The sequence below is a fragment of the Felis catus genome, chromosome B2, assembly GCF_018350175.1.
Source record: "Felis catus isolate Fca126 chromosome B2, F.catus_Fca126_mat1.0, whole genome shotgun sequence".
Lineage (NCBI taxonomy): Eukaryota > Metazoa > Chordata > Mammalia > Carnivora > Felidae > Felis > Felis catus.
The window spans coordinates 45,624,728-45,650,518 of NC_058372.1; the positions used below are offsets into that span (position 1 = coordinate 45,624,728).

General features: G+C 39.5%; 1 protein-coding gene across 3 annotated transcripts in view; it reads right to left on the reverse strand.

Annotated features, from left to right (window-relative positions):
* The window catches only part of PTCHD4 (patched domain containing 4), a 181,484-nt gene that overhangs the window by 119,239 nt on the left and 36,454 nt on the right, over positions 1–25,791 (reverse strand). For all 3 annotated transcript variants that reach the window (XM_045057630.1, XM_003986223.5, XM_045057629.1), the window contains one exon: positions 5,215–5,695. In XM_045057630.1, coding sequence (XP_044913565.1) covers positions 5,215–5,695 — 481 coding nt within the window. The remainder of the gene's footprint in view (positions 1–5,214; positions 5,696–25,791) is intronic.

Here is a 25,791-nt window from a genome sequence, read left to right on the forward strand (position 1 = left end):
TATGCCATGATAAATCCAAAATTTATATTTCCAGCTCCAACTTACTGATTTTACTTCTGAACCTGCTCTACATACTGTCTTAGCCCATATTTTTCCCACTTGGATGCTTCATAGGTATATCTAACTTACCAGATAGAAGAGTAAATTCCTAAAGTATTCCTCTACCACTGATTCCTTCCATAATCTCCTTATGACAATAAATAGTAAATGCTTTCTATTGATTATTCAGTCCTCAAAGATTGGGGTCATCCTTGACTCTTCTCTTTCTTACATACCACATGCAATCCTGCAGCAAATCTTGTCAATTCTATTTTCAAATATACATCCTGAGTCGAATCCCTTTTTACCACTGTCCCTGTTCTCATGGTATTTCAAGTCACCACCATTATATTCCATAAATTTTTGTGATAACCTCTTACACAGTCTCCCTATAACCATTCTCGATCCACTGCAGACTAATTTTCACACTGTAGCCAAAGATGCCTTTAGAAGGTTAAGTCAGGTCATACTCTAATGTCTCAAATGCTTCAGATAGCTTTCCATCTAAAGTATTCTCAGTGCCCTACATGATCTGGCTCTTTACAATTTTCCTAACTCCATCTCATAATACTCACACAGTTGTCCACTCTGCTCCAGCCACACTCCCTTTCTTGCTGTTCTTCAACTTTACCAAGAGAAGTCCATCTAAAAGACTGCATTTATAATTGGCTTTGTCAGAGACGCTCTTCTCAGGTTGCCACATGGATACTTCTTTGCTTCATTTAGCTCCCTACTTCAATTTCTTTCTTTTTGTTTTTTTAGAAAGTCTTTTCTCTTACCACTTATGCTCTTTATCCCTTATCCTGCTTTATTTTTGCACTTTATAGCACTCATCTTATTTGTTTATTGTCAGATGCCTCCCCTTTGTAGGCCAAGAATGTAAGATCCATGTGGGCAACAACTTGATCAGTTCTGTTCAGTGCCTTTTACTCTAGAATCCAAAAATACCTGGAACATAGTAGGTGCTCAATAGATATTTGAATCCATTAATAAACAAATGAACATGGAGCTCATGAACACGGAATTTTGAGCATGGAGTTTTAGATGATGAAGTCTTGTAGATGGGAATGCTGGCTTCCCCTGAACAAAACAAGTCAGGTACGTGTGTCCATCATCTTTACTCACTATCTTCACTACCTATTTTTTAAGCTCTATTGAACTTTAAATTAGTCTCAGTACTGCCACAAAGCAGCTCTTGTCAAAATCACAAATGACCAAAGTAAGACTCCTGGCATATAAAACGAATTCAGGGTAGATTGCAAAAATAACAGTGAAGCAAGGCTACTAATGTCTTTGGCAATTATCCACAGAAGATCAGCAAGGAGCCAGGTTGGTACCTGTATGCAATATTAGCCCGTATTTCTCCTTCCAGAAAGAGGAAACACATTCACACAAAGCAAATGAAGTAAAAAAAAAAAGGCTGACAATGAGTTATAGATTAAATTAGTGACATTCTTATTGCTTTATGTTTGCATAGAGAAAAGATGTTAAGCTGGAGTTAAATAGGGTCATTTTAGTCATAATAGGTCATTCCAGAGGTCATATATATGCCTATGATCATCTTTTATAAACCTAAATCTGGAACATACAATTTGAGAGACACGAATTTACTTACAGACAAAATATAAAAATTGGTACAGGTTTAAAAAATGCAGGATGGGGGTGCTTGGGTAGCTCTAGCTCAGTCAGTTGAGCGACTGACTCTTGATTTTGACTCAAGTCATGATCTCAGGGTCATGGGACCGAGCCCCCTGTTGGGCTCCATGTAGAACACGGATCCTGCTTAAGATTCTCTCTCTCTCATTCTCTCTGTCTCTCTGTCTCTCTGTCTCTCTCTCTCTCTCTCTCTTCCTCTCTCTCTCTCTCTCTCTCTCTCCTCTCTGCCCCTCTCCCTTGCTCGTGCTCTCTCTGTCAAAAAAAATGGCAGGACATAAAAGTACAGTACATGTGCCTCTTAAATGGCACCAGGGATATTAAGTGGATGAATGATCAGAAAAAAGAACAAGGCAGGTGCAGTCTAGAAGGAAGATACGTGGTCAGAAACAAGATAGCTGAAGAGCAGAACATCATAAGTGACATATTCAGCTTCAGGGATAAGTTCTAATGAACACAAAAGGTTTGAATCTTGAGGCACAGTGGAGTGAATATTCACTACCTCAGAGAAATCCTTGTGGGATGATAGGAATGGAAATAAAAGTTTACCAGAAGAGTTGGGCTTCTTTGCCTTACACCCAACTAACTTCATATTATGCAGTTTGGATACCATATACAATGTGATCAATCAAAGGACTATTTTCAACCAATGCCATGTGTACCCCTAGAAGATATAGATCTGCCAAACTGAACTTACTGATGCTCAATAGCACATTCCACCTCATCACCTTCATGGAGTTCTGCTCTGAATGCAAGGTTGTGGTTTTTCTATCTAAAGCCTCTCTCCCTCTCTCTCTCTTTCATATGTACACACACACACACACGCACGCACACACACGCACACACACACTAGAAGTCAACAAAGGAGGATGGAGATTAGAGGTTGGAGGATAACGCATACCTTACATGACATTAGAAAGGAATGATTAAAGGAATGATCTAGCTTCAGTAGAAAATGAAATAAATAGGGGTGCCTGGGTGGCTCAGTCTGTTGAGTGTCTGACTCTTGATTTCGGCTCAGGTCATGATCTTGCAGTTGGTAGTTTGAGCCCCACATTGGGCTCTGTGCTGACAGTGCAGAGTCTGCTTGGGATTCTCTCTCTCTCCCTTTCTCTGTCCTTCCCCTGCTCTCTCTCTCTCTCTCTCTCTCTCTCTCTCTCTCTCTCTCTCAAAATAAATAAATAACTTTAAAAAAGAAAATGAAATGAATAATATTGTAGGATCTTCAAAATTTGAGATTGAAAAGCCCAAAACTTTCATTTAATATATGAAGAACTGGGACAAAGTTAAATAAAACATACAAAGTTAGTGGAAAAACTAGAATAAAAGCCCAGATTTCCTAGCCCTGTAGGATATTCCTTTCATTTTGCTAGTTCTTGATCTTGGTATCTTTATCATTATGGATCATTTTACAAACAGAACAAAGCACAACCAACAAACTCCCTCTTGATGGAAAAGATATCTGAAATAAGTATTTATTGGTAGGTTTATTGTAGTTATGTTTTCAGAACATACCAAAAAAGTTTATTTCAGAACATTTTAAGGACTGAATTCTATGAATCCTGAAGAGTAACCATTCACCAGGCTTCTTAGAGTCTGCACCTACACTGTCCAGAGTTGAGTTATGATCTTAAAGAACACTGAGAGAGGAAAAAAAAAGTGTGAAAAGTATGTGTTTCAGGGTCTGGGCATTTGCTTCAGTGCTATGGCTTTACATGTTATTATTTCCTTAAGGAATGAAAACACCACTTTGATTTTGTAGAATTGATACTACAATTCAACACCACTGGAGACAATCTTTCTCCTTATTTGTATTGAATATAGAATTCTATATAACATATAATTTTCCTGATAAATCTTTCCATTACCTACTTAGATTGCCACAGTTTTAGGTATCTAATTTGTCATTTTGAATGAGCCATGCTGCATTTGTGAATCATGCTGAATGTTCCTTATGAATTTTATATTATATTGTTATTTCAAGTCAAGAGACTGAGCTCAAAAAACAAGTATTAAATAGTTCAAATCTAGGCTCATCCTTTATCACTGGTACAAACAAATTTTAATATAGTTCTTTGGGAAAAAGAAAAAAAAACTTTTGTTAACAAGATTTAAAGACGATATGCAAAATCCAGGATGACTTTCAATTTCTTGAATCTAAGGGTTGTTTCCTATTGATCATTGAATCCAGCTCACTTAAAGCTTGATAAGATTTACAAAGCATTTGCTGTATGTTCTAAGCTTTAGGTGTATTCTACTCCATTCAAACAACAATTATTTGAAAGTGATACGATTATTACCCTTATTTTATATAAGAGTAACCTGAGGCTTACTGAGATGAACTGACTTACTAGGGGTCACAATGAACTTGGGTTTCCAGATAAAGAAGTTTGATCCCAGTACCTACACTATAAATCTGTTTTGCGGTATTCTCAAAAATGTTTGTTAAAGTGAAAACAAAAAGGGTCTGGATTACCTGGAAGACTTTTTGGCCACATACCTGTGGGGTTTTTTATTTAGTAATAAAATTGTAATTCATAGCTGATTTTAACATTTACTTTACAGCTCAAGACTCTCTTGTTCATGTCAGTTCACCTCGTAGAGGCCATTATTACAGCTCAACCTCCAAATCACTGAATGTGGGGAATTATATCATATCTGACAGAACTCTTTTGTAGTACCACAGATATCACCATTATCATGGCTTTTCTGATGCACTCCATCAGTCTCATTGCTGAGCCATCACTCACATTTCTTCCCAGACTTGATCTTCTTTTTTGTGAGAACATACACACACACGCACACACACACACACACACACACACACACACACACACATCCCACACACACACACTCATAAAGCATTTTCTAGACATTTATGTGTGCCTAAGAGAAAAGTTATAAGAAGGAATAATCTTGAGTGAAGGTGCTCATTAATTATTTTTACCAGAGATGTAAGAAATTGGGGGAGACACCTTTAAGCAGCAGCAGGAAGGTTTAGCTAATATGGAGGTAAGTAAATGAGTATAATTTCTGGAAAATTTTTGAAATGAATTAATAAGCCAAGATTAATGAAGGAGTTTTTCAGATTAGAACATGTCAGTGGTTCTTTGAATTTTCACCCTACGCTATTCACTCTTCACCATCATCAACTTGAAGATCCCATGAATATGAACCACGAAAGTTTGTTCAGACTAAGTGTTGGGTTTCCTTAGCTCCGTACTCCATTATCCCTGGCCTATCATTTTTGAAGAAGCAGAGTAGAGAATTCCAATATTGTATAATTTAAAAATACCTGACAGCACTCAATTCCCCAACATAAATGGGAAGATGACTTGGTCAGCCTAAAATTTCCAAAAGGCCCAGTAAGGTGAAACAGACACCACCCCCAAGTAAGATTTTACATAATCACACAGACGCATCAGTGCAAAATTAAAACGTATTTCTGCCTGAGAATTCAAGAAATATACTACCTTGCCCCATATCGGTAAGAATCCGATTACCACAAGGATGGATAGTTACCCATGGCGAAGAATGGGATTCCAAGCAGGGTGGAGTTGTACTTTCCATCGGTGATGAAGAAGATCCCTGCTGCCGTGATGATGGAGATGCACACCGTGAGCACCCCCAGGAGGCCCAGGAAGGGCTTGCTGCGCAAACAGTCCTTCATGGAGCTGGAGAGGGTGGCTGTGGTCAGGATCAGCACAAGGCTCACCAGGACCTTGCTCCTGGCCAGGATGCTGGTCTTATGAAAGTCTCTCCAGAGGCTAAAGGATGCTAAAGAGTAGAGCTGGAAGTCCTGGTGCTCCTCCTGGAGCTTCCTCATAAGCTTACAGAACTCATTCTCCCACTTCTCCCCTATGAGGTCTTGGGTGGCAGAACCATAGGTCTGGAGGTAGTAGGTGATTTGAATGGCTCTGGCTGACTTGACCCGCTGGTCCTTGCTGTTTGGCACTTCCACTACCCCGCCCAGTTGGTGTCCAATAAAACTGTTCCTCCCATCCTTGAAAACAGAAAAAGGAGAGACTACAGTTACCAGAGGGATGCACATTCCAGACAACAGATTGTTACTCTAAGTGAAGGAACACAATGAAGGCAGAGGATGGCTCTTGCAATCGTGGAGCTGATGTGGGTGGAGTGGCACGTGAGGATTTTATATTTAACCTTTTGGAGTGTCATGGGATCCCATGCAAGATGATCAGGATTAGAAAGATGCAAAGAGAATTACGAAGCTATGCAAGACTCGCCACATGCATAGGGAAATGATCCATCCCGTCCCTACCCCCGTTCCCATCATTTCTGTCTGTAGCAGTCTATTACAACTCCTTTATGCAGGATCAAGTCTTACGATTCAGTTTCAGCCAAAAACTTTCAGCTTCAGTTTCATGAAGCATGGCATGAGTTAACATTTCAAAAATTGGAAGAATAATCCATTTAGTAAATATACACTAAGCTTTTCAGGGTTAACACACACACCTACACCAACACACACAAACACACATGAACATTACAAACATCTATACTCTGGGGCTCCTGGGGGTGCAACGGTGCACTGCACACCAGATAGAAGATACTATTTGTTTTGTTTTTACAATTAACACAAGAGTGTTGAAATGTTTCCTAAATATGAGGTGAGCGCCTGCTCACTCATCATGATGTTCCCTCCAAACACCTGCCTCAGTCATAGGTTGACCTTTTCCCCATAGAACACAGTGGACACCCCCCCCCCGCTCCCCCGATGAAACTGATAAGATTTCAGGTGGGCTTGTCAAAAGTCATTGTGATTTTAGAATTTCGCATGAAGTAGAGCAGACAAGGTCATAGGACTAGGATATTTATGAGAGAAGTGATCACTCCTCTTTAAGGTACAAGTAAGGTAGATACTGAGTTGTTTATTTACTTATTATTTTAAGTTTATTTATTTGTTTTGAGATGGGGGCAGAGAAAGAGGGAGACAGAGAGGATCCTAAGCAAGCTCAGCACTGTCTGTGTGGAGCCTGATACGGGGCTCAAACTCACGAACCATGAGATCAAGACCTGAGCCAAGATCAAGAGTCAGATGCTTAACCCACTGAGCCACGATGCACCCCAGATATGCAGTTATTTAATTCAGAGCAGTAATTATTAACCAGTGTGCCTTAACACTCAGAGAGAAATCCCTGATGGCCATCACCAAATTTAAATCAATTTGGATATTTTCTTTTTGCCACAACTGTCATTTACTTCAGTGGCAATGGTGGTCCGATGCAATACTGAGCCCAATAGCAGGTCACAAGATGGAACATGGCATTGAAAATGTGCTGCAGGTACCACGTGAAATGCAGGCACGAAGGTACTTAGTGCCATGAGGAGAATCTGCATTTGCTACGTCAAGCAAGATATTTATCTCACAAGGATATAAAAGCATAGAAGCAGAGCAGGAAACAATTCTTTCTAGAAAGGTAGTGCAGAAGGGCAACAAACCCAAACAGTCTGCTAACCGTGGTTGTTATCACAGAATTGCAACGCACTCTACCCTCAAGTAGACACCTGTAACCAGTTATTATGGACTCATTTAGTCAGACTCTATATCTGAGGTACTTGTTCCTATTTGTATTTTTAACATGCACTAAAGTAACTGTCGTACTTGAAAGTGTGTTGCAGGCACAAAAAAGTTTGAGAAATTTACAGCAAGTACAAATGTTGTTAGTGGTGTCATTAAGATTTGTGAGGAGGAAATTTCATAGTTATTTCACATACCCATTTGCCCCTATACGTTAAGTAAAAGCAATTTTTCTACTTAATACAACCTGACCAACTCTAAATGAACAATTTATTTCTAAATAAGAATTGGATTTGAGGGTTTTTTTCCTTCCTTTGCTTGGAAAATCTCCCCTTTCCAAGGCATCTTTGTATCTTTGTAAACTTTCCATCTTTTTTCATATATATATATATATATATATATATATATATATATATATATGAAAAACCTGAAATTCCAGCTGGAGTTTCCCCACTCTCTCTTTTTGAAACCTTGTGGGCTTCTCCGATGAGCTGCAAGTGAAACAGTAGGGAAGCTTCAAAGAAGGAGTGGGCATCTTGTCCCAGCACTGAGAGACTGGAATATGGTTTCCACTCTTTAAAGAATTTCCACTCTTGCTCTCAATTAGGCTTGTTTATTTTTGGTTTAAGCTTGGTATAATTTTTAGCTCCACCCTGGTTTCTACTTCTTTGAAATCCTGCCTGTGATGTTGACATGTGCTTTTGATTATTTGAAAGAGAAAGTATTTTAAAAGCTATATTTATTCACTTAAGAATGTGCAGTTCCATCTGTCTTTACTCATTCTTGTCATCAAAAAGATTTCTCAGGGATCTTTAACAGCGGAACAAAGATTTATGCGTCCCTCAGGCCTCATTTGGAGATTATAGTGGATCAAAGAGGGCACTGATAATGTGCCTGGACAAAAGTCAAAAGTCTACAGATTTTTAAACAACTGATCTTTATTGAGTTTGGCTAACTGCTCACCCCCCCTTTTGAAGTTGTCTAATTGCCATTTCTTACAAAAATTACCTCATAAGAGATACGCTTTCATCCCATTATATTTAAATGGATGTAACTAATAGAATGAATTTCTCTCTCTTAATTTGTTCTACTCCATGCACCAGAACAAAATAAACAAGGTCTTTAGACGTCCTTGAACAGAAAGCTGTGCTGAAAGGTCCACATTTTGTACAAGCCATTGGCCCAGTCATCCTGTATGATCTTGAGAAATCATCCCAATGTTTCTCAGAACTATACTGAGCATATTTTTGTAAGGCAAAATTCTACTGTTTTGTAAGGGATGGTAGAAGAGTTTGTCAGTTTCCCAACTTTAACAGTTCATTGGTAGGAGAAATAGAGAATGAATAAAACCTGTATTGTAATTATCCTCTGGGCAGAACTTCCCTGGACCTGTAAGCAGTCGGGGGGGGGGGGCGTTTAGTGGCAAGAACGCCTAATCAGGAGTCCTGTGACCTGGCTTGCAGCACAGGTCTCGGGCTAACCGGCTAAGAAACCCTTGGCTGGTTCATTTCCCCTTGTAGGTTTCCATTTTCTCATCTCTAAATGAGCAGATATGAATATAGGAGTAAATGTTTACATAATGTTGAAGATAATTTTCAGCTCTATTATCCTATGAAAATACTACCTATAAAGTCAGATGTGAAGGCCAGAAATGATATCATTATAATAGAGCCACGAATTAATCATTTTTGTGGCATAACAAAATCTTACCAATCACCAGGTAGGACATTTGTGTTTAACAGGTGAGCAAATGTAGAGGCTCAGAGAAGGCAGACCTGTTAGTCAAAGTGATGAACCAGGGTTCCAATGCAATTCTTCTGATTCCAAATCCAGAACTTTCTAGAATCCTGTGGGGCTGACTGCAGGGAGGGCACTTTGGTTCCTAGTCCCCACTAACTGTTCCTTTTTTAATATTTATTTATTTTTGAAAGAGAGAGAGAGAGATAAAGTGTGAGTGGGGGAGGGGCAGAGAGAGGGAGACACAGAATCCAAAGCAGCTCCAGGCTCTGAGCTGTCAGCACAGAGCCCAACGCGGGGCTTGAACTCACGGACTGCGAGATCATGACCTGAGCCAAAGTCCGATGCTTAATCGCTTACATGCATGTTGATTCAACTTCCTCCTTTTCCAACAAAACCTCTTACACAAATTCTAAGATTCCTTTAAGTACAGAAATCACATTTGTCGGCCCGAAGATAAACCTTAAAAACATGACAAAATGGTAACACATCACTTTGAATGCTCTCCTGTTTCAGTGTTTCGCTGAATTGAACAGACATCACTAACAGGAGATGAACTGAAGTTCCTAACTCCACATCCTTGTGCCCACTTCTGCTCATCCTGTGCCCACTTCTGCTCGTCCGTTTCTGCACATCGAAGCCAGAGCCCACGTGCACAACTCTAAATGAGATGACACCACTTATGCACTTATAATCTTCTACTTGCTTCCACTTGCACTGGGAAGAAATGAGAATTCCTTACCGGGTCTGCAAGGCTCTGCATGTCCCACCGCTGGCTGAGCCTCAGACCTTGTCCCCCACCAGTCTTCTCCCCATGAATTCTATTCCAGCTTTCCTGTCTTGCTTCTTATTCCTTCAACACACCAACTTTCACCACATGGCCATTGCACCTGCCATGCCCTCTGCCTGGAATGCCTTCCTCTACTCTTCTATGGCCAGGGCTACTTCTTCACGGAGGTCTTACCTTTAAAAAGAACATTTGAACCGCATGCTCTAAACTAGACACTTCCTTCCCAGCCCTCACTTTATGATATGCTCCTATTTTGTCTTCTCCTTACAAAGGATTTCTGTCTGAAGTGATCTTATTGAACCATTCAAATGTTCCTTCAACTAGCATGTGTGTTCGCTGAGAGCTGACACCTTTCTTATCTTGCTCACTGACAATTTCCCGGGGTTTAGAACACAGCCTGGTATATAATGAACATCCCATAATATTTAACTCAGTTCACCCTGAGGTATATATAACTAATCATACGTTATTTTTTTTAATGTTTGTTTTTATCTTTGAGAGAAGAAGAGAGACAGATCACGAGTGGGGGAGGGGCAGAGAGAGAAGGAGACACAGAATCCGAAGCAGGTTCCGGGCTCTGAGCTGTCAGCGCAGAGCCTGACGCGGGGCTCGAACTCACAAACCATGAGATCGTGACCTGAGCTGAAGTCAGATGCTCAACTGACTGAGCCACCCAGGTGCCCCCATGCATTATTGTTATAGACACTATTTTATTAAGAACAGGAAAAGCAAGAGACAGCTCAAAGTGTCTGAGGACAATAGGGTCTCGGATGAAGAAAGGTGTATATAGAAATTGGAGGCTGGTACAGGAAAAAAACCCATAAATTTTACCTTTTTTTCCAATCCCCTTACTCTACTGTAACATTTCCCTAAAATATGTTTCCTCCTCTATTTTCATTGCACACCAAACATGTAGAGTAAGATAGTCTACTGGCAGGGGGACTTAGTGAGTACTTGAAAAAAGGATTTGCATGCAGGTCTGGGGGCAAAGGACAGCCAAAGTGTTCAAGGAACTGAAGGAAAAGATGAGGTCTGAGGCTAGAGAGCAAAGCAAGGTCTTTTAAATTTAAGAGCCAGGAAAGCCTTATAGGGAGCCGGAGTTAACTGTTCTGCAGTAAGAAACCACTGTGAGTTTTAAGCAGGGAACCGCACACTTTATTTTTTGGAGTGCTTTCTCAGTGTACCATGGGAGATGATTTAGGCAGTAAGGGTGACTTTAAAGGAAAGAGTTCCATTAGGAAGTCCCTGCAGTATTTCAGGTTCTTGATGCAGCATGAAAAAAAAAAAAAAAGTCAGCCCAGGCAGTCTGTGGTAGGTAAATTGTTCCAAGGTGAATCAGTGCATTTACAGGTCATGATGCTACCTCACAGCCACAAAGCATCTCATCATATTCTCTCTCCAGGAGCAGTAATGTCAGAAGAAGAAAAAAAAATATCTTGAATTCTTTAGGTCTTATTCAGTTTACAGTAACTACTGAGTAGCTTTTAAAAATTACCACCCAATCCAAAGCTCTACAGTGGAAAAGGCAATTAAGACTCTCAGAGACAAGATCAAAGAATAAATTCTTCAAGAGATAGGAGAGGAAAGAGACATTAATGTCACAAAGAAAGAAAAAAAAATTACAGAGAAAAAAAAATACTCAGTGATGCTTTGAAATTATAGGGGAGTAAGTGTCATATCTGCTCAATGTATGTGCTAAGTTGACATCAAGATACTTTCTGGGATTGCAACATAATTTAGCTGCAGACCTCTGTCCAAGACAATTGCATTTCAGATTTCACTGATTTTTGATGAGGTAGACACTGCAAGAATATTGGAAACTTTTAGATTATCAGTTGTCTCGTATTGCTGAAAAGAAAATCTTCCCATGTATAGAAGACAGTGATATTTCTTCTTTTTTAATTTTAATTTTTATTAAAAAAATTTTTTTAACGTTTATTTATTTTTGAGACAGAGAGAGAGAGAGAGAGCATGAACAGGGGAGGATCAGAGAAAGAGGGAGACACAGAATCTGAAACAGGCTCCAGGCTCTGAGCTGTCAGCACAGAGCCCGACACGGGGCTCAAACCCACGGACCGCGAGATGATGACCCGAGCTGAAGTCGGACGCTTAACCGACTGAGCCACCCAGGCGCCCCCTTTTTTAATTTTTAATTTTAGAGAGCAGGGGAGGGGCAGAAGGAGAGAGAGAAACTCAAGCAGGCTTCCTACTCAGTGATGAGCCGAACACGGGTCTCAATCCCATGACCCTAGGATCATGACCTGAGTTGAAACCAAGAGTCAGATGTTCAACAAAGCAGTGATATTTCTAACAAAATGGTAAGGTTTGTTGTTGTTTTGTTTGCTTGTTTGTTTAAATAAGATTTCCCTCCTATTTATTTCTGAACTTATGTCTCTTTGTTTTATTCTCAATATCAAATATTGTAGAATAAACTGCCATTAAATGAAATCCTCAGCTATCTTGGATTTCCTCACCAGAGTTTCATATTTAGTAGAAACAAGCAAATAATGAGAAAGAAGGTTCCTATAAGGTATTTAAAGAAAAAAGAATCAAAATGCTACTCCTGAAACCATTACTACACTATATGTTAACTAACTTGGATTAAAATAAACAACAATAAAATAAAGTAAAAAAAAATAAAGAAAAAGGAATCAAAACTTATTTTGAAAATTACTTTAACACATTGAAATGCCCTAATGAAGAACAAATTAAATTTCTTATGTCATATTACTAAGCTAGGGTAGTGTAAGTGTGTATTTTTTTTTTCAAATAGCAAAGTTAAAAAAATAAGGTTTGTATTGTTGAAATGAAATATGAACTTTAGCCTACCGGAATAGAAGTTTAAGAATACATTCTAGCATATCACTTTTTAACACACGTGGCAGACTCAGTTTTATGACTTAAGAACTTTCTTTGCATTATCCTAGGTCATTTTATGAGAAAGTGCTTTGCTGGAGTAGCCTCAACTCACCAAAGAGGACACAGGCTCGTAGCAAGAGGAAGGAATAAGGTTCTACTAAGTGGCACAGCCAATCACTTATTCCTCTTTCTGACTCCATCAGGCATGTTCCTAACACAGCTACACCTATGTCTGAATAGTTTAAGAATATATTTGAATGAAAGGAAGTATAATACAGCAGTTATGTACAGACTCGAGAATCCAATCGTCTCGCTTAGAGAACCAGTGTCAACATGGACAAGGTGTGGAGCTGTCTGGATGTCAGTTTTGTTACTGGTTAAAGTAAGAATCATTGGGGTACCTGTGTGGCTCAGTCCATTGGATGGCCGACTTCAGCTCAGGTCATGATCTCATGGTTCATGGGTTCGAGCCCCACATCGGGCTCTGTGCTGATAGCTCAGAGCCTGGAGCCTGCTTAGGATTCTGTGTCTCCCCTCGCTCTCTGCCCCTCCCCTGCTCACACTCTTTCTCTGTCTCTCAAAACTGAATAAACATTAAAAAAAAATAAGAATCATAAGGCATTGTGAGGATCAAGTGTGCTAATGCATATAAAGCATTTAGAATAGTGCTCAGAAAGTGTTGGGTATTATTCTTATTAATATGTCATACATTAAATGTTTGAATGATGCTGTTTATTCACTGAGACATCTAATATTATTCTACATTTCCCAGCAAATATCTGTAATGTGATGAGAGAACACAGGGCCCAGAATCTAAGTATCTGACTCCAAGTTCCAGTTCTGCTACTATACGGCAAGGTGACAGGGCATGACTTCTCGGGATAGCAACTCCATCTCAAAAATAAAAGGCTTGGCTTATATTATTTCTAAAGGTTTCATTAGCTCTGTATTTAATGATTCATCTCTGGTGAAGTCATTAGACACTCCGAAGTAGGCTAAAAAAATCTACCCTAAGGGAAAAAGAAATAAGAAGGAAGAAGAAACACAAGATGACCCATGTTCATTTCCATAGAAACAAGAAGCTTTTTATCTTCTTTAAAATCTGGACCCAGTAGCTTTTCTCTCTTGGAGTAATTTCCAGAGAGAATGCTTCTCCAGTGGAAAAAGATCAAGAGTTTGCCCGACTTTACCTAGATGAAAATCATCTCTCAGTAGCCTAGATGAATTGATTTCTTATTCAGTAAAATTCATTTTCTCTTCAGCTCTCCATGTCATGAGTACCCTGTCTTCAGTTATTTGTTTACTTATCACAAAATTGGATAAATACATTTAATTTCTCCTTTACTGATGCAAAATCTGTACACAAATTTATTTTAAAAGTATGGAAGTAGAGTTAACATGTACATTAAATGTGAGGCATATAACAAAGAACTTTTTGTTTTTTCTGTAATTCATCTTAGTGACCTTATCCCAAAAATTTCAATTGAAAGCAATAGGACTATTTTCAGTGAGTCTCTCACAAAGGCATCAGTATAACCACTCATGGGCAAGTGTTCCATATCAAAGGATATTTAGCTTTGATGCAATTCTCCATAAAGGAAGCTGGCCATCATTCACAGGGGAACGTTTGTGGAATGCACAAAGGCCTCAAGTGCAATGCCCCCTTCAGGAGAAGGATTGAAAGTCCTACTCTTGCCTTTCTTTTGGAGGAAACTCTCTCCCCCAAACACTCTAGTTTACAGTCACATGCTGTATCAGGAGGATGACATCTGAGTCATTAGCACCTCTGAGTGGAAAAGTAGATCAGACGAACAACCTACAGACTAACAACCTACTGAGGCAGAGTAGAGCCCCAAAGATCCTCACAGAAATGGGAAAGAGGAAGGGTCAAAGGCAGAGGTATTGCAGGTAACTACCTGGGGCAGCAGTGTGGTGAAGTCTTGGTGTGCTCAAGGACATGACACACGCAGGGAAAGAGTCAAGAAGGGTAGAGTCATTCATTCATTGAAGACACATTCAGTGAACACCTGCTCTGTGTCAGCCAGATGTTGAGGTTAGAATGGTGAACTGCAACAGTTCCTCTCTTCAGAAAGCCTTTGGGGTGGAGTGGGAGAGGGATACAAATGAGCAGAAAGGCATTTAAAAATATATAGGTATTAAGGAAGCACTGAAAAGCAATTGTCTAGCCTAGCAGGGACTAGGAAGACTTTCTGAAAAGGGGTGCATCTTAGCTGAGCCCTGAAGCATGAGTAACAATTGTCCAGATGAAGATGGGGTGGACATGAGGAAGGAGAATCTTCCAGGCAGAGGGAACAGCATATGCAAAGGCCTCGAAAGGAGAATATGCATGTTGTGTTCCAGGGACTTGGAGAATGACTGGAATTTACAGTGGGGGTGGGGAGGGCGATGCAGAAATGAGTACTGGTAGTGAGTATGGAGATTTGCTTTATTCAAAAGCTCTCTTTGACAGCAGTGTGAAAAATCAGCCTTAGGTGTGCCTTGGGATGGAGACAGACACTAGAAAGGGAGCATGGGATTGTTTTCTTGCCTTCCTCACAGCTTTATTTAAGCCAAGACCTACCTGATTGTACGAACATTATTTTTTAAAAAAATTTTATGGAATTCACACTATTCTGAAAAATAAGTTTTCCCCACACCTGGGTTTTTTTTCCAAAGAACCATGTCTTCCTGAGTGCTAGAACTTCTTGGAGAAAACCTTCCTTCCTAGAGGTGCAGGATTTGCTAACAGTGATTTACTTCTAATGGTTCCCATAAATCTCACAAATTCAAACAATATATGCACTGAGTGTCTGGGAAGGCAAATTGCTAGTGTGTGCATAGAAAACAAGATAAGGACAAATACACAGAAAGAAAAAAGTCTCTTCCTTGGAAGAGATTGTACTTTTGTTATAGAAACAAAGCCTATAAGATGGCGAGAAAATAAAGCAGCAGAGAAAATTGGAACTCAGAAGACATTGCTGAGGAACGCAGATAACTGCTGAGGGCTGCAAAATTATATACATACAGCATGATCTCAACCATGTAAAAATAAATATGCATGTAAAAATATTCAAAGGAAATCATCAAAACTTAAACATTGGCTCTTATTTGGTATGAAATTATAGATCACATCTGCTTTCTTGGTTAGTTGGGCTATTATATATATATATATATATATATATATATATATATATATATATTTGAAAAACTATGGACTCATCAACAAAAATAATAAAAAATAAGTATGTTAAGGGAACTGTATAAAGGGTAGTTAGGAATGGGAAGGATAAATTAGGTTTGATTTCTGATCACACTTCACTTAGACAAGCAGTGGAAGAGGAGGGAGGGCCAAGAAGCAAGACACTTTTATTTCCGGGCTCAAGTCTTAAGCAATCTGTCTTGTGGCTTCTAAGTCAACTTACGTTATGATGGTTCATTCTTCTCCCTGAAGGACTGTGGTTTTGCCCACTGAAATATAATGAACAACAGTGGTCTACTTAAAGTTACAGTTAAATAACAACAGATTCCTGGCTTCTAGGGTAGGGTATAGTGCTAACTGTTGGAGATGCAAGAGAGAAGGATCAAAGGAGAAGACTTCCAAAGGGAAGGGCTGGAGAAGGTGCAAGGCCTTAGGACGTGTTTACACAGCTGAACATCGCGCGGCTCATAAGGAACGCCTAGAGCCATTAACATTGTCCAGGGCTGGATCCTCCTTCACACCTGACCCTTCCTAGTGTTATAGAAACCAATTAACTCAAAATTCAACCTTGAAAAGCTAAACCATTAGACTGAATAACACACTTGCTTAGCTGACTTTATGCATGTAGTCTTTAGCAATTATCCTAATAAAAGAAGCTTCATTCTGGAGTCAGGGCCTCATTCCCACTCGACTGTGAGGACCTTCACTTCACTGCACTTTGTTTGAGGACTCATCTTTTGTGACTCCGGCCATACTCCCTGCAACAGCTAACACTCAAACTCTCAAGCTGATCTGACCTTGCACTGGTGCTGTGGTATTTTCTTGGCAAAGAAAAGATCATGAGAACCTTGGTGGCTTAATGTCACTTTTCTTCCTTTGAACTTGAGTTCCAAACTGACCCTCATGAGGTTCTTTTTAATTTTTGTCTTTGTATCATTCCTTCCCATGCATTTTTAAATCTGAAAACAGAAGCCAAATTAATTGACCCATTATGTACAGGATTTGCTGTACATAAAACATCACTCTCAGCAGAAACTTTCCTTCTTTCTTGAAATATCTAGACCATTGTAACCACAGAGGTCTAGACTATGAGGTTGGTCAAAACTTCCAGGAAATATGCTGTTGATTTATGCAATGTGGAGATAGCACTGCCATTTATGAACTCCATTTTTCTAATTTCTTCTAATTTCTATTTTTCTTTGTTTTCCAAGATTGTATAACATTTTCATTCAAAGGGGCCTCTACTGATAATTCATACATGTTGCCTTTTAGCATTGCTCTGACTAGCCTTCCAGATTTAGAGAAGATAGAAAATGAAGGTGAAACATTTCTCAAGCTAAAGGAAATGAATTTGGGGCACGTATTTCCAGGAAAGGTAGAGGAATTGACATATTGTGAAAGAATGTGAAACGGAAAAAGTAGCCTTTATTTGCAGTTGTGTGGGTGAGGTTAGCTGTGTCCTTTGATAAAACAAAAGTAACACCCTTGGGTGTCTACCGAAGATAAATCAGATCTTGATCTCTCATTGTCTTATATGAACAACCTCCCCACCTCTTCCTTGCTCCATTTCCTTTCTCTTCTACTTCTCCTGCTTCTTCTGCTTTTTTTCCTCTCTCTCCTCCCCTCTGAACCCTTTCTTTCAGTTTTCCTCCCCCTCCCTCTCCCATCATTGTCCTTCCTGTATTTGAAAGACAACTACCTAGAAGCCACAGTGAAGGATAATTATTGAACTATGTCAGTAAAATGCTAGATAAAGAATACAATGCTTGCTTAAGTCCATTTTATCTTCACTAAATTACCTTTCCTTTTTAATCCCCAAAGGACAGACATGCTTTGAAAGTATCATGTGTGATACACATTCTAATGAGATCCATGAAATTGTTCTTTACTACTACCAAGGTATCCAACCTCAAAGATATTAAAATAATTGAAAGCCTTTTGATAAAGCTAAGAAAGTAAGTACTCTCCTATCTCACAGCTCCATGTGGGAGTTAAATATTCCTTCTCTCAGCATAGGAGATGAGGGTGTAATGGCTCACCTTTGCAAGGGCGTTAACATTTTCTGGGTTGATGTGACATATTTTTCTCAAGTGCATGGGCTGATCTTTGTTTTAAACTCTATATTCTTGGATATCCGTCAAAGGAGCATCTGGATGCCTTTAGGAGGTACATTTTTAAGATACCTGAGTAAAAAATTAATCCAAAAGCGAAGTGTGTGCTTTTTGCAAAGGATTATCCAAAAATCTTTGAAGACTTCGAAAATAATTTCCTGCTTATGTTGCTTGAAAGAAAAAGAACTGCTTTTCTACTTGTCTTTGCTTAAGGCTAATATTAAAAAATAAAAATATCTACATACAAATACTTGCCTGATATAGGAAAGAAGTAATCCACTTAAAGTAAGTTAAGTGAGGAAATAAGTCAGAAGCACATTAAGTTATGAATAATGACTATCTAGACTTTAGCTTTAGTAAGGAAGGTAAAATTTCATGTTATTTTATTATCTGAATCAGACAAAGTCATGCAACATTCAAATATATGTGTTTTTATTTAAATATTTTTTTTAATGTTTATTTATTTTTGAGAGAGAGACAGAGCACAAGTGGGGGAGGGGCAGAGAGAGAGGAAGACCCAGAATCCCAAGCAGGCTCCAGGTTAAGAGCTGTCAGCACAGAGTCCAGTGCAGGGCTGGAACTTACAAGCCGTGAGATCATGACCTGAGCTGAAGTCAGAAGCTTAACCAACTGAGCCACCCAGGTGCCCCCATGTGTCATTTTATACTCATGTGATGCTTTTCAATGAATACATTCATTATTTGATACCATATTCTTATTTTTGGTTTGGGACATATGGTGACCTTAATAAGTTAGGTGGTAGTCAATTACAGTGACTAAAAGCATATGATGGATTATACCACAATGTTTTGGCAATTGAGTTACTTTTTATGCAATAGGGGTTTTTATGCAGTAGGGGAAAATACTAAGGCAGACAGTTTCATTATAATGAAAGTAATCATCACTGTAAATTTACCATTCAAAATTAGGCCAATTTTAAGGGATCAACCCACATTCTAGCCTCTGGGAGTTTGATTGCCTCCAGTACATAAACATGATTGCTGCTTCTTCCAGCCACACATAAACATCCCTCTTGGCCGTGTCAGTTCTAATATCTCCTAGCTCTATATCATGAAGTTTGGAGACAATGCTTCTCATCAAAATTGTGCTCCTGTTTCAGGCTGGTTTCAATTTATGCTGAATTTTCCAAATACTGCCAAGTTTCAGCAGCCCCATTTCACATAATTGGACAATCGATATATTTTTTCTTCAGCAAATCACTACCTTTCTTTCCAAAGCATAACACTTCAGCACAGAGAATTCTCTCGAACCCTATCCTTACAAGGTGTTAAGAAATGAACTGAGATCTCTTCCCCATTCTTCAGACCTACAACATATTCCGGAGGTATCACACGCCACGTGTCTGGCATTAGCAGTTTGGTTTTACAGTTTGGAGAACTTGGGGTTGAGTGCTGATCTGGCTACTTAAGATCACTGTGAGTTTTGGAAAGTTACTTAGATTCTCTGAGCCTCTTTTGTTAGTTGTGAAAGGGGGCTGTCTAGCTCATAAGCATTATTATGAGAAATAAGTTTGATGGTATTTGAAGAGGGATGGCACCCCATTTGTTATTTTGTAAAGGCTCTAACAAGAGTTATTATCTAACTACAAAATGACAGTTGAGTGATTCAGTGATATTAAAATGAAATAAAAACAGGGGCGCCTGGGTGGCTCAGTCGGTTAAGCATCTGACCTCAGCTCAGGTCACGATCTCGCGGTCCGTGAGTTCGAGCCCCGCGTCGGGCTCTGTGCTGACTGCTCAGAGCCTGGAGCCTGTTTCGGATTCTGTGTCTCCCTCTCTCTCTGACCCTCCCCCGTTCATGCTCTGTCTCTCTCTGTCTCAAAAATAAATAAACGTTAAAAAAAAATGAAATAAAAACAGCATGGCCCTTGGCAGCAAAAACATCCCATCTACCCTTAGCCTATACTACAAGTACAGGAAGTTTCCAGGGCTCCCTAATTGGGGTATATTTAACTAAAAGGAGGAACAAAAGTTCCTAAGTATCTGTTCTAGTCCTGAAGGTCCACTCTCTATATGGCTTAGAGCTTGGTCCCAGCTTAACGCAGATTCAGGAGACAGACTGCATCTTGTATTTTTTTAATTTTTTTTAAGTTTATTTATTTTGAGAGAGAGAGAGAGAGAGAGAGAGAGAGAGAGAGAGAGAGAGAGAGAATGAGTAGGGGAGGGGCAGAGAGAGAGGGAGAGAGTGAGAATCCCAAGCAGGGTCCATGTTGTCAGTGTGGAGCCCGACACAGGGCTCAATCCCACAAACCGTGAGATCACGACCTGAGCCAAAATCAAGAGTCTTAATCGACTGAGCCACCCAGGCACCTCTGCATCTGGTACTTTTAGGGGAAACCTAAAATGGTTGGTTTGATTTCCCCTTAATATACTCCATATGACCACCTAAACATTGGCTTTTTCTATTTTGGAAAACAATTCAATATCAGAGCAAATTCACTGGGAAACTGAGCTCATGAAATTTACTCTCCTCCGCAGCGGGCATCCCAGTGTTCATTGGGTTCAGGAATTTAGTCAGGCCTGCATGTCAGCACTGCCATCTGCTTTTATTCTAGGCACCAAACAGGTGGGCTTCTAGATGTGACAAATTCCATTGTAGAAAGAGACCCTGCAGCTTTGTGGCACTCTGTGCAGCCAAGACTACGATGGGATGATGGAAGCAAGAACCAAACCTCCTGATTCTACAATACGGCTGGGGGGGTGGGGGTGCGCTCACTGAACTGTCCTTCTGTAACTAAGAGCACCTGGTGAAACCATGAAGGAGCCTGTCATAGCCTCTCTATTTTATCACCTTTATGTACATTTCATACATAAAATGGCAGCATGCAAAAGGCAGATGAGGTGATTCCACATTCACATTGTTTCATATTGTGTTTGCTGACCCAGTATCTTATCACCCTACTGGATTCCCAAAGGAATATAATTTCATCAAAAGAATTTGCAGCAAACTTTGATTTTAATGTTTGTTTCACTACAACATTTCATGCTTTCTATAGATACTACCCTACACGTTCTTTGCGATATTCTTTAACATATCACAGGCATCACTGACGTTTATTCAAGAATGCCAAGAGCCCTGTGTCTATCACAGTATTAATATAAACCCAATGCGTCTCATCTTCCTCACTGATAGCAGATATCTTTATTCAAATAACTTGATTATATTAAAGTGAAAAGAAGGAAAAAACACAGACAGAACGAGAAATGTAAACACAAAAAGGACCCACGTAGACATGGCTTCTAACTTAACGCACCCAACAGACTAGTGTTTTAGGGCACCTGCTACAAGTGAAACTATTTTCCAGGCACAAAAATACAAACCGCTGGTTCCTTGTCCTAAAGAACATTCACCATCACTCTACCTTACTAAAACACAGGTTAATTCCCTATAATTTTGCAAGTAGTCAGAGAATTTGAGGCTTCTATATCACACCTTCCTTAAGAATAAGGTGAGAGGCTCTCTTTTTTACACAGCTTATGTAAAGAAAACAGCCTAACATCCTTCATTTACATAGAGGTACTTTGTGGAAGCACAATTAACTTGGTAAGTGGGTGTCTGCTTTGACTGAAAGATCAGGGCTATTTGAAGCCACTGCAATCAGTTACATAAGCAGGTATTTAGGGGAGACTTTTCAAATGCATATTGCTATGTCAATGCACTGTTAAAAAAAAAACCCAATAATAACACACAAACCGAAAACAACACTCCCTCAGAATTGGGGCTGGCAGCTGTCTGGACTACATTGGAGCTATTTACAAGGAAATACTGAGCAAGTGTCTAAAGGAAAGGAATGACAATCAGCACTGAGCTACCCAATTTGGATAATGAAGGATTCTTCTTGGTGTGGAAGGCAATGAGGCCCACCACTCCCTCCAGCAGCAGGTTGTTGTTTGTTTGTGTGTTTGTTTCCCTCCCACAGCAGTTTAAGCAATGATGTTTGCTATTTCTCATCCAGAACAGAAAAGAAGGATAAACCCAACAGAGAAATCAAAAGGGTCTTGTGTACCATCTGAAGGAATCTGGAAGAGTTGCCATTAAAAATCTTTAAAACAAGAAGGGACCTGATGAGATACAAGTTAGAGGTTCCCTCTGATAGCAATATGGAGACTGGTCTGAAATGTACGTGTGCATATGTGTGTGTGCGTTGGGATTTTACAACAGGGTGATTGATGAGTAGGTTCCAATATATATTCAGGTGAGAGATGAAGAATCCTTAAAATGAACAAGGGGCAATGGAGAGAAGAGAAAATGGTATTTCAATAAAAGGGTATTTAAGGAGTACAATGGATAGAACTGGGTGACTGACTGCATGTGAGTAATGAAGGAAAAATGGAAGAAGGAAATGATGACCGTAGAGTGTGGCTCAAGAGCCCGGTGTACATCAGGGGCACTCACCAACCTAAAGACTACGTTTGTGTGGGATTAGGGGAACTGGAATGGAGCCTGATATTTTGAGTTTTAAGTACCTGGAAAACATCAAGTTGGAGATACTTACAAAGAAACAAATTGCTTAAGGCAAAGGCTAGAGATGAATACTTCACTGGTATACAAATTTAGAAGCTTGATATAAGGCCACACTTGTCCAGAGAGTGAATAACGTGAGCATACAAGAAGCTGTGGTAAGAATGCAGAGGAATAAGGAAAATAAGATCAGGAAAATTCATTAAAAGGCAACTAATGCAGAAAAATAGCAACCCATTTTGTAGAGTCTTACATATGTTGATGAAACATTTCACCAGCCCTGATAGGGAAAATATATTAAAGAGAGGAAGGGTCATCATGGATGGCAACCCATTTGCTGACAATAGTTTAATTATCTCAGAATAAATTTTTGTAGGACGTGAGCTTACAATACACTCAAATGTTCCAATTCATTGAAATGAAAGTGGTTCAGATCCAAAGAATAGTCTTCAGTTGGAATATTTTCTCAGTGCTTTAATAGGAAATTCCCGCCAGTCAAGAGAAGTTGCATCCTGTTCAACCTTTTGAGATGAAGGATTTGCCTTTTAATGAGAAATTTGCATTTCATTATAATGATGTACCCCTCTGTCCTTGACTTGGTTATTCTCTACAGAAGGAGTGACTTCTTTGCACCTTGTGCTCAGCATATAGTAATGACAGATTCCAGAAAATTTATCTCAGACATTAAAAAGAAAAGGCATAGTTAAAAGAAGTGAGTACAAACACACACACACACACACACACACACACACTCTCTCTCTCTCTCTCTGTCTCTCTCTCCTCTACTGGGTTCAATATAAAGAAAATCTTTAGAGGTGACCTCACACATTTCCTGTTTCACAGCTAGGCATCTGTGAAGACAGAACCAGTCATGAAGAGTTGTGTTAGACCAGGTCATTTAATATGCTAAGAATTATTTGTAAAGGGGAGCTTGATCATCAAAGTCACCTGACTCAGTAGTATAGTTTCATCAAGGAAATAGTTGCACGCGCTCGTGTTGGGGGGGGGGCATGTTGGTGGAGGAGCGGGGTTCAAAATTTTAACAATAAGGCATAGCAACACCTTGAATAGACATAAGTTAAATTAAACAGTAAAGAAATAATGAAATGACCTCCTATTTATAAAGCAATAGCACATTGCATTAAGAATAACAAACTTAACAGAAACCCATGGAGGAGGGGAAGGAAAAAAAAAAGAGGTTAGAGTGGGAGAGAGCCAAAGCATAAGAGACTCTTAAAAACTGAGAACAAACTGAGGGTTGATGGGGGGTGGGAGGGAGGGGAGGGTAGGTGATGGGTATTGAGGAGGGCACCTTTTGGGATGAGCACTGGGTGTTGTATGGAAACCAATTTGACAATAAATTTCATATATTGAAAAAAAAAGAATAACTTTAACAACTTAATACATTTGCTGCTTATAATAAAGAAATAACATGGTCAGGTTTTCAAGTTGGATCAATATGATCATTAAAGCCACAGTATTTCTGAGGAAACTTCAGAACTGTCTGAGACATGTCAACTTATTTTCAAGAGAGTCTTTTATATTTGGTAAATAAAAAGTTCCAACTTACGTAAAATTTTTAAAGAACCTTAAACTGGAAGAAAACTCCTCTGGAGTCTTATGGTATTTTCTGGATCAGTCAAATAACATTTTTAATCACTATGTGGTATTTTGATTATTTTTTTTTTGCCTTCTTCTTTACTGGAAACTCCCTGAAAGCAGAATAAAGTGTTTGATATTTTTGTTTTGTTTTGTTTTGCAATTGCCTGTGATAGAGTATCTTCTCAAAAATCTATTGAACAAAGAGTGGAATGTGTCTTAACAGCTCAGTTTTTTTCTCTTTGAATTGTGTATCTTTTCTGAATAGAAATGGACAGGGTTATGAGTACATAAAGAAACCAAATGGTCTAATTTACATACAAAATTCCAGAGTTTGAAATGGGCTTCTAAGCAATATAGTTAATCATTTCCCAGAGGTTATGTAGCTAAACCTCCTACCAGTATTATGGGAAGTCCTGTTTGCTGGAAACTGTGTGGATCTAGAATGCTATAATTAGGGGAATCTGTTACATTCACAGCAGTGCCCCCCTTATCCACCCGGGATACCTTCTGAGACCCCCCAGTGGATGCCTGAAATCGTGCATAGCACTGAGCCGTATATGCACTATGTTTTTTCCTATGCATACATACCTGTGATAAAATTTAATTTATGAATTAGGCATAGTAAAAGAGTAACAACTATAACTAATAATTAAATAGAACATTTACAACATATACTGTGATAAAAAGTTATGTGAATGTGCTTTCTCCCTCAAAATATCTTCAGGTACCGCACTCCCCCTTCTTGTGATGAGGTGAGATGATAACATGCCCACGTGATGAGATGAAGTGAGGGGAGTGATGCAGGCGTTGTGACAGAGTGTGAGGCTGCTACTGACCTTCTGAGGATTCCTCAGGAGGATCATCTGCTTCCAGACTGGGTGACTACGGGACACGGAAGCCTCAGAAAGTGAAACCAGGGATGGAAAGTGGGGCAGGAGGGGGGTGCTACTGTATGTTTGTGGAGATCGTCAGAATCTGGGAGTGAGAAGCTCCCGGGCCTCTGGAAAAAAATGTGATGCTTCATACTCTTTTTCCATCCTTTCTGTTACTGTTTAAAGCCTGGCACCCTCTTCTATCTGTGACTATAAAGAAAACTGAGTGGCTTTGTAACTTAGAAGTCCTGTACCACAGTCTCTCTTCTCCCATCGGTGATCGGCCTCCATTCAACTTGAGCAAAAAACATCTCAAGGAGCACTGCCCTGCCCGCACCTCCCGATCAAGTGGTACAGGACTTCACTTTTCATCTGTAGAGTTAGTGTAGAGTTAGTGGATCTCACGTGGTAAGCAACACCCCTGCCGTGTGCATGGTCTTTCTCAATGCCCAGCGGTGCAGGGAAGCCTTTAAAAAATACTATGCTTTCTGGAAACTCTTCCTCCAGATGTGCGGACGCTTGTAATGCTGGCTTACCACAGTAGAGAAGAGCAACACATAAAAGGAGCAGGCAGATGGATGGGATCCAGGTAATTCGTATTTTTCTCTTTGTGGCAAAATGGTAGCTGGACGAGCACCAAGTGTATTGACGCGATTTCTGCCTTCTCTCAAATATCGTTTCCATTGATTTCCATAGCTTTGCTTTTACCTCTTATGTGGGCTGGAGATTTTTACCATGAGGTGCTGTTATTGTGTGTTAGACAACATATTGTGGGTTGGGCAACATTCCCCAGAAAATCACCTTTAAGAATATTAATTCCGAATGGGAATGATTAGTGTGGATTCTATTTCTTTCTCACTCACAGGTCAGCCCAGAACAGCAATCTGTTACCTTGGAAAGCAGAA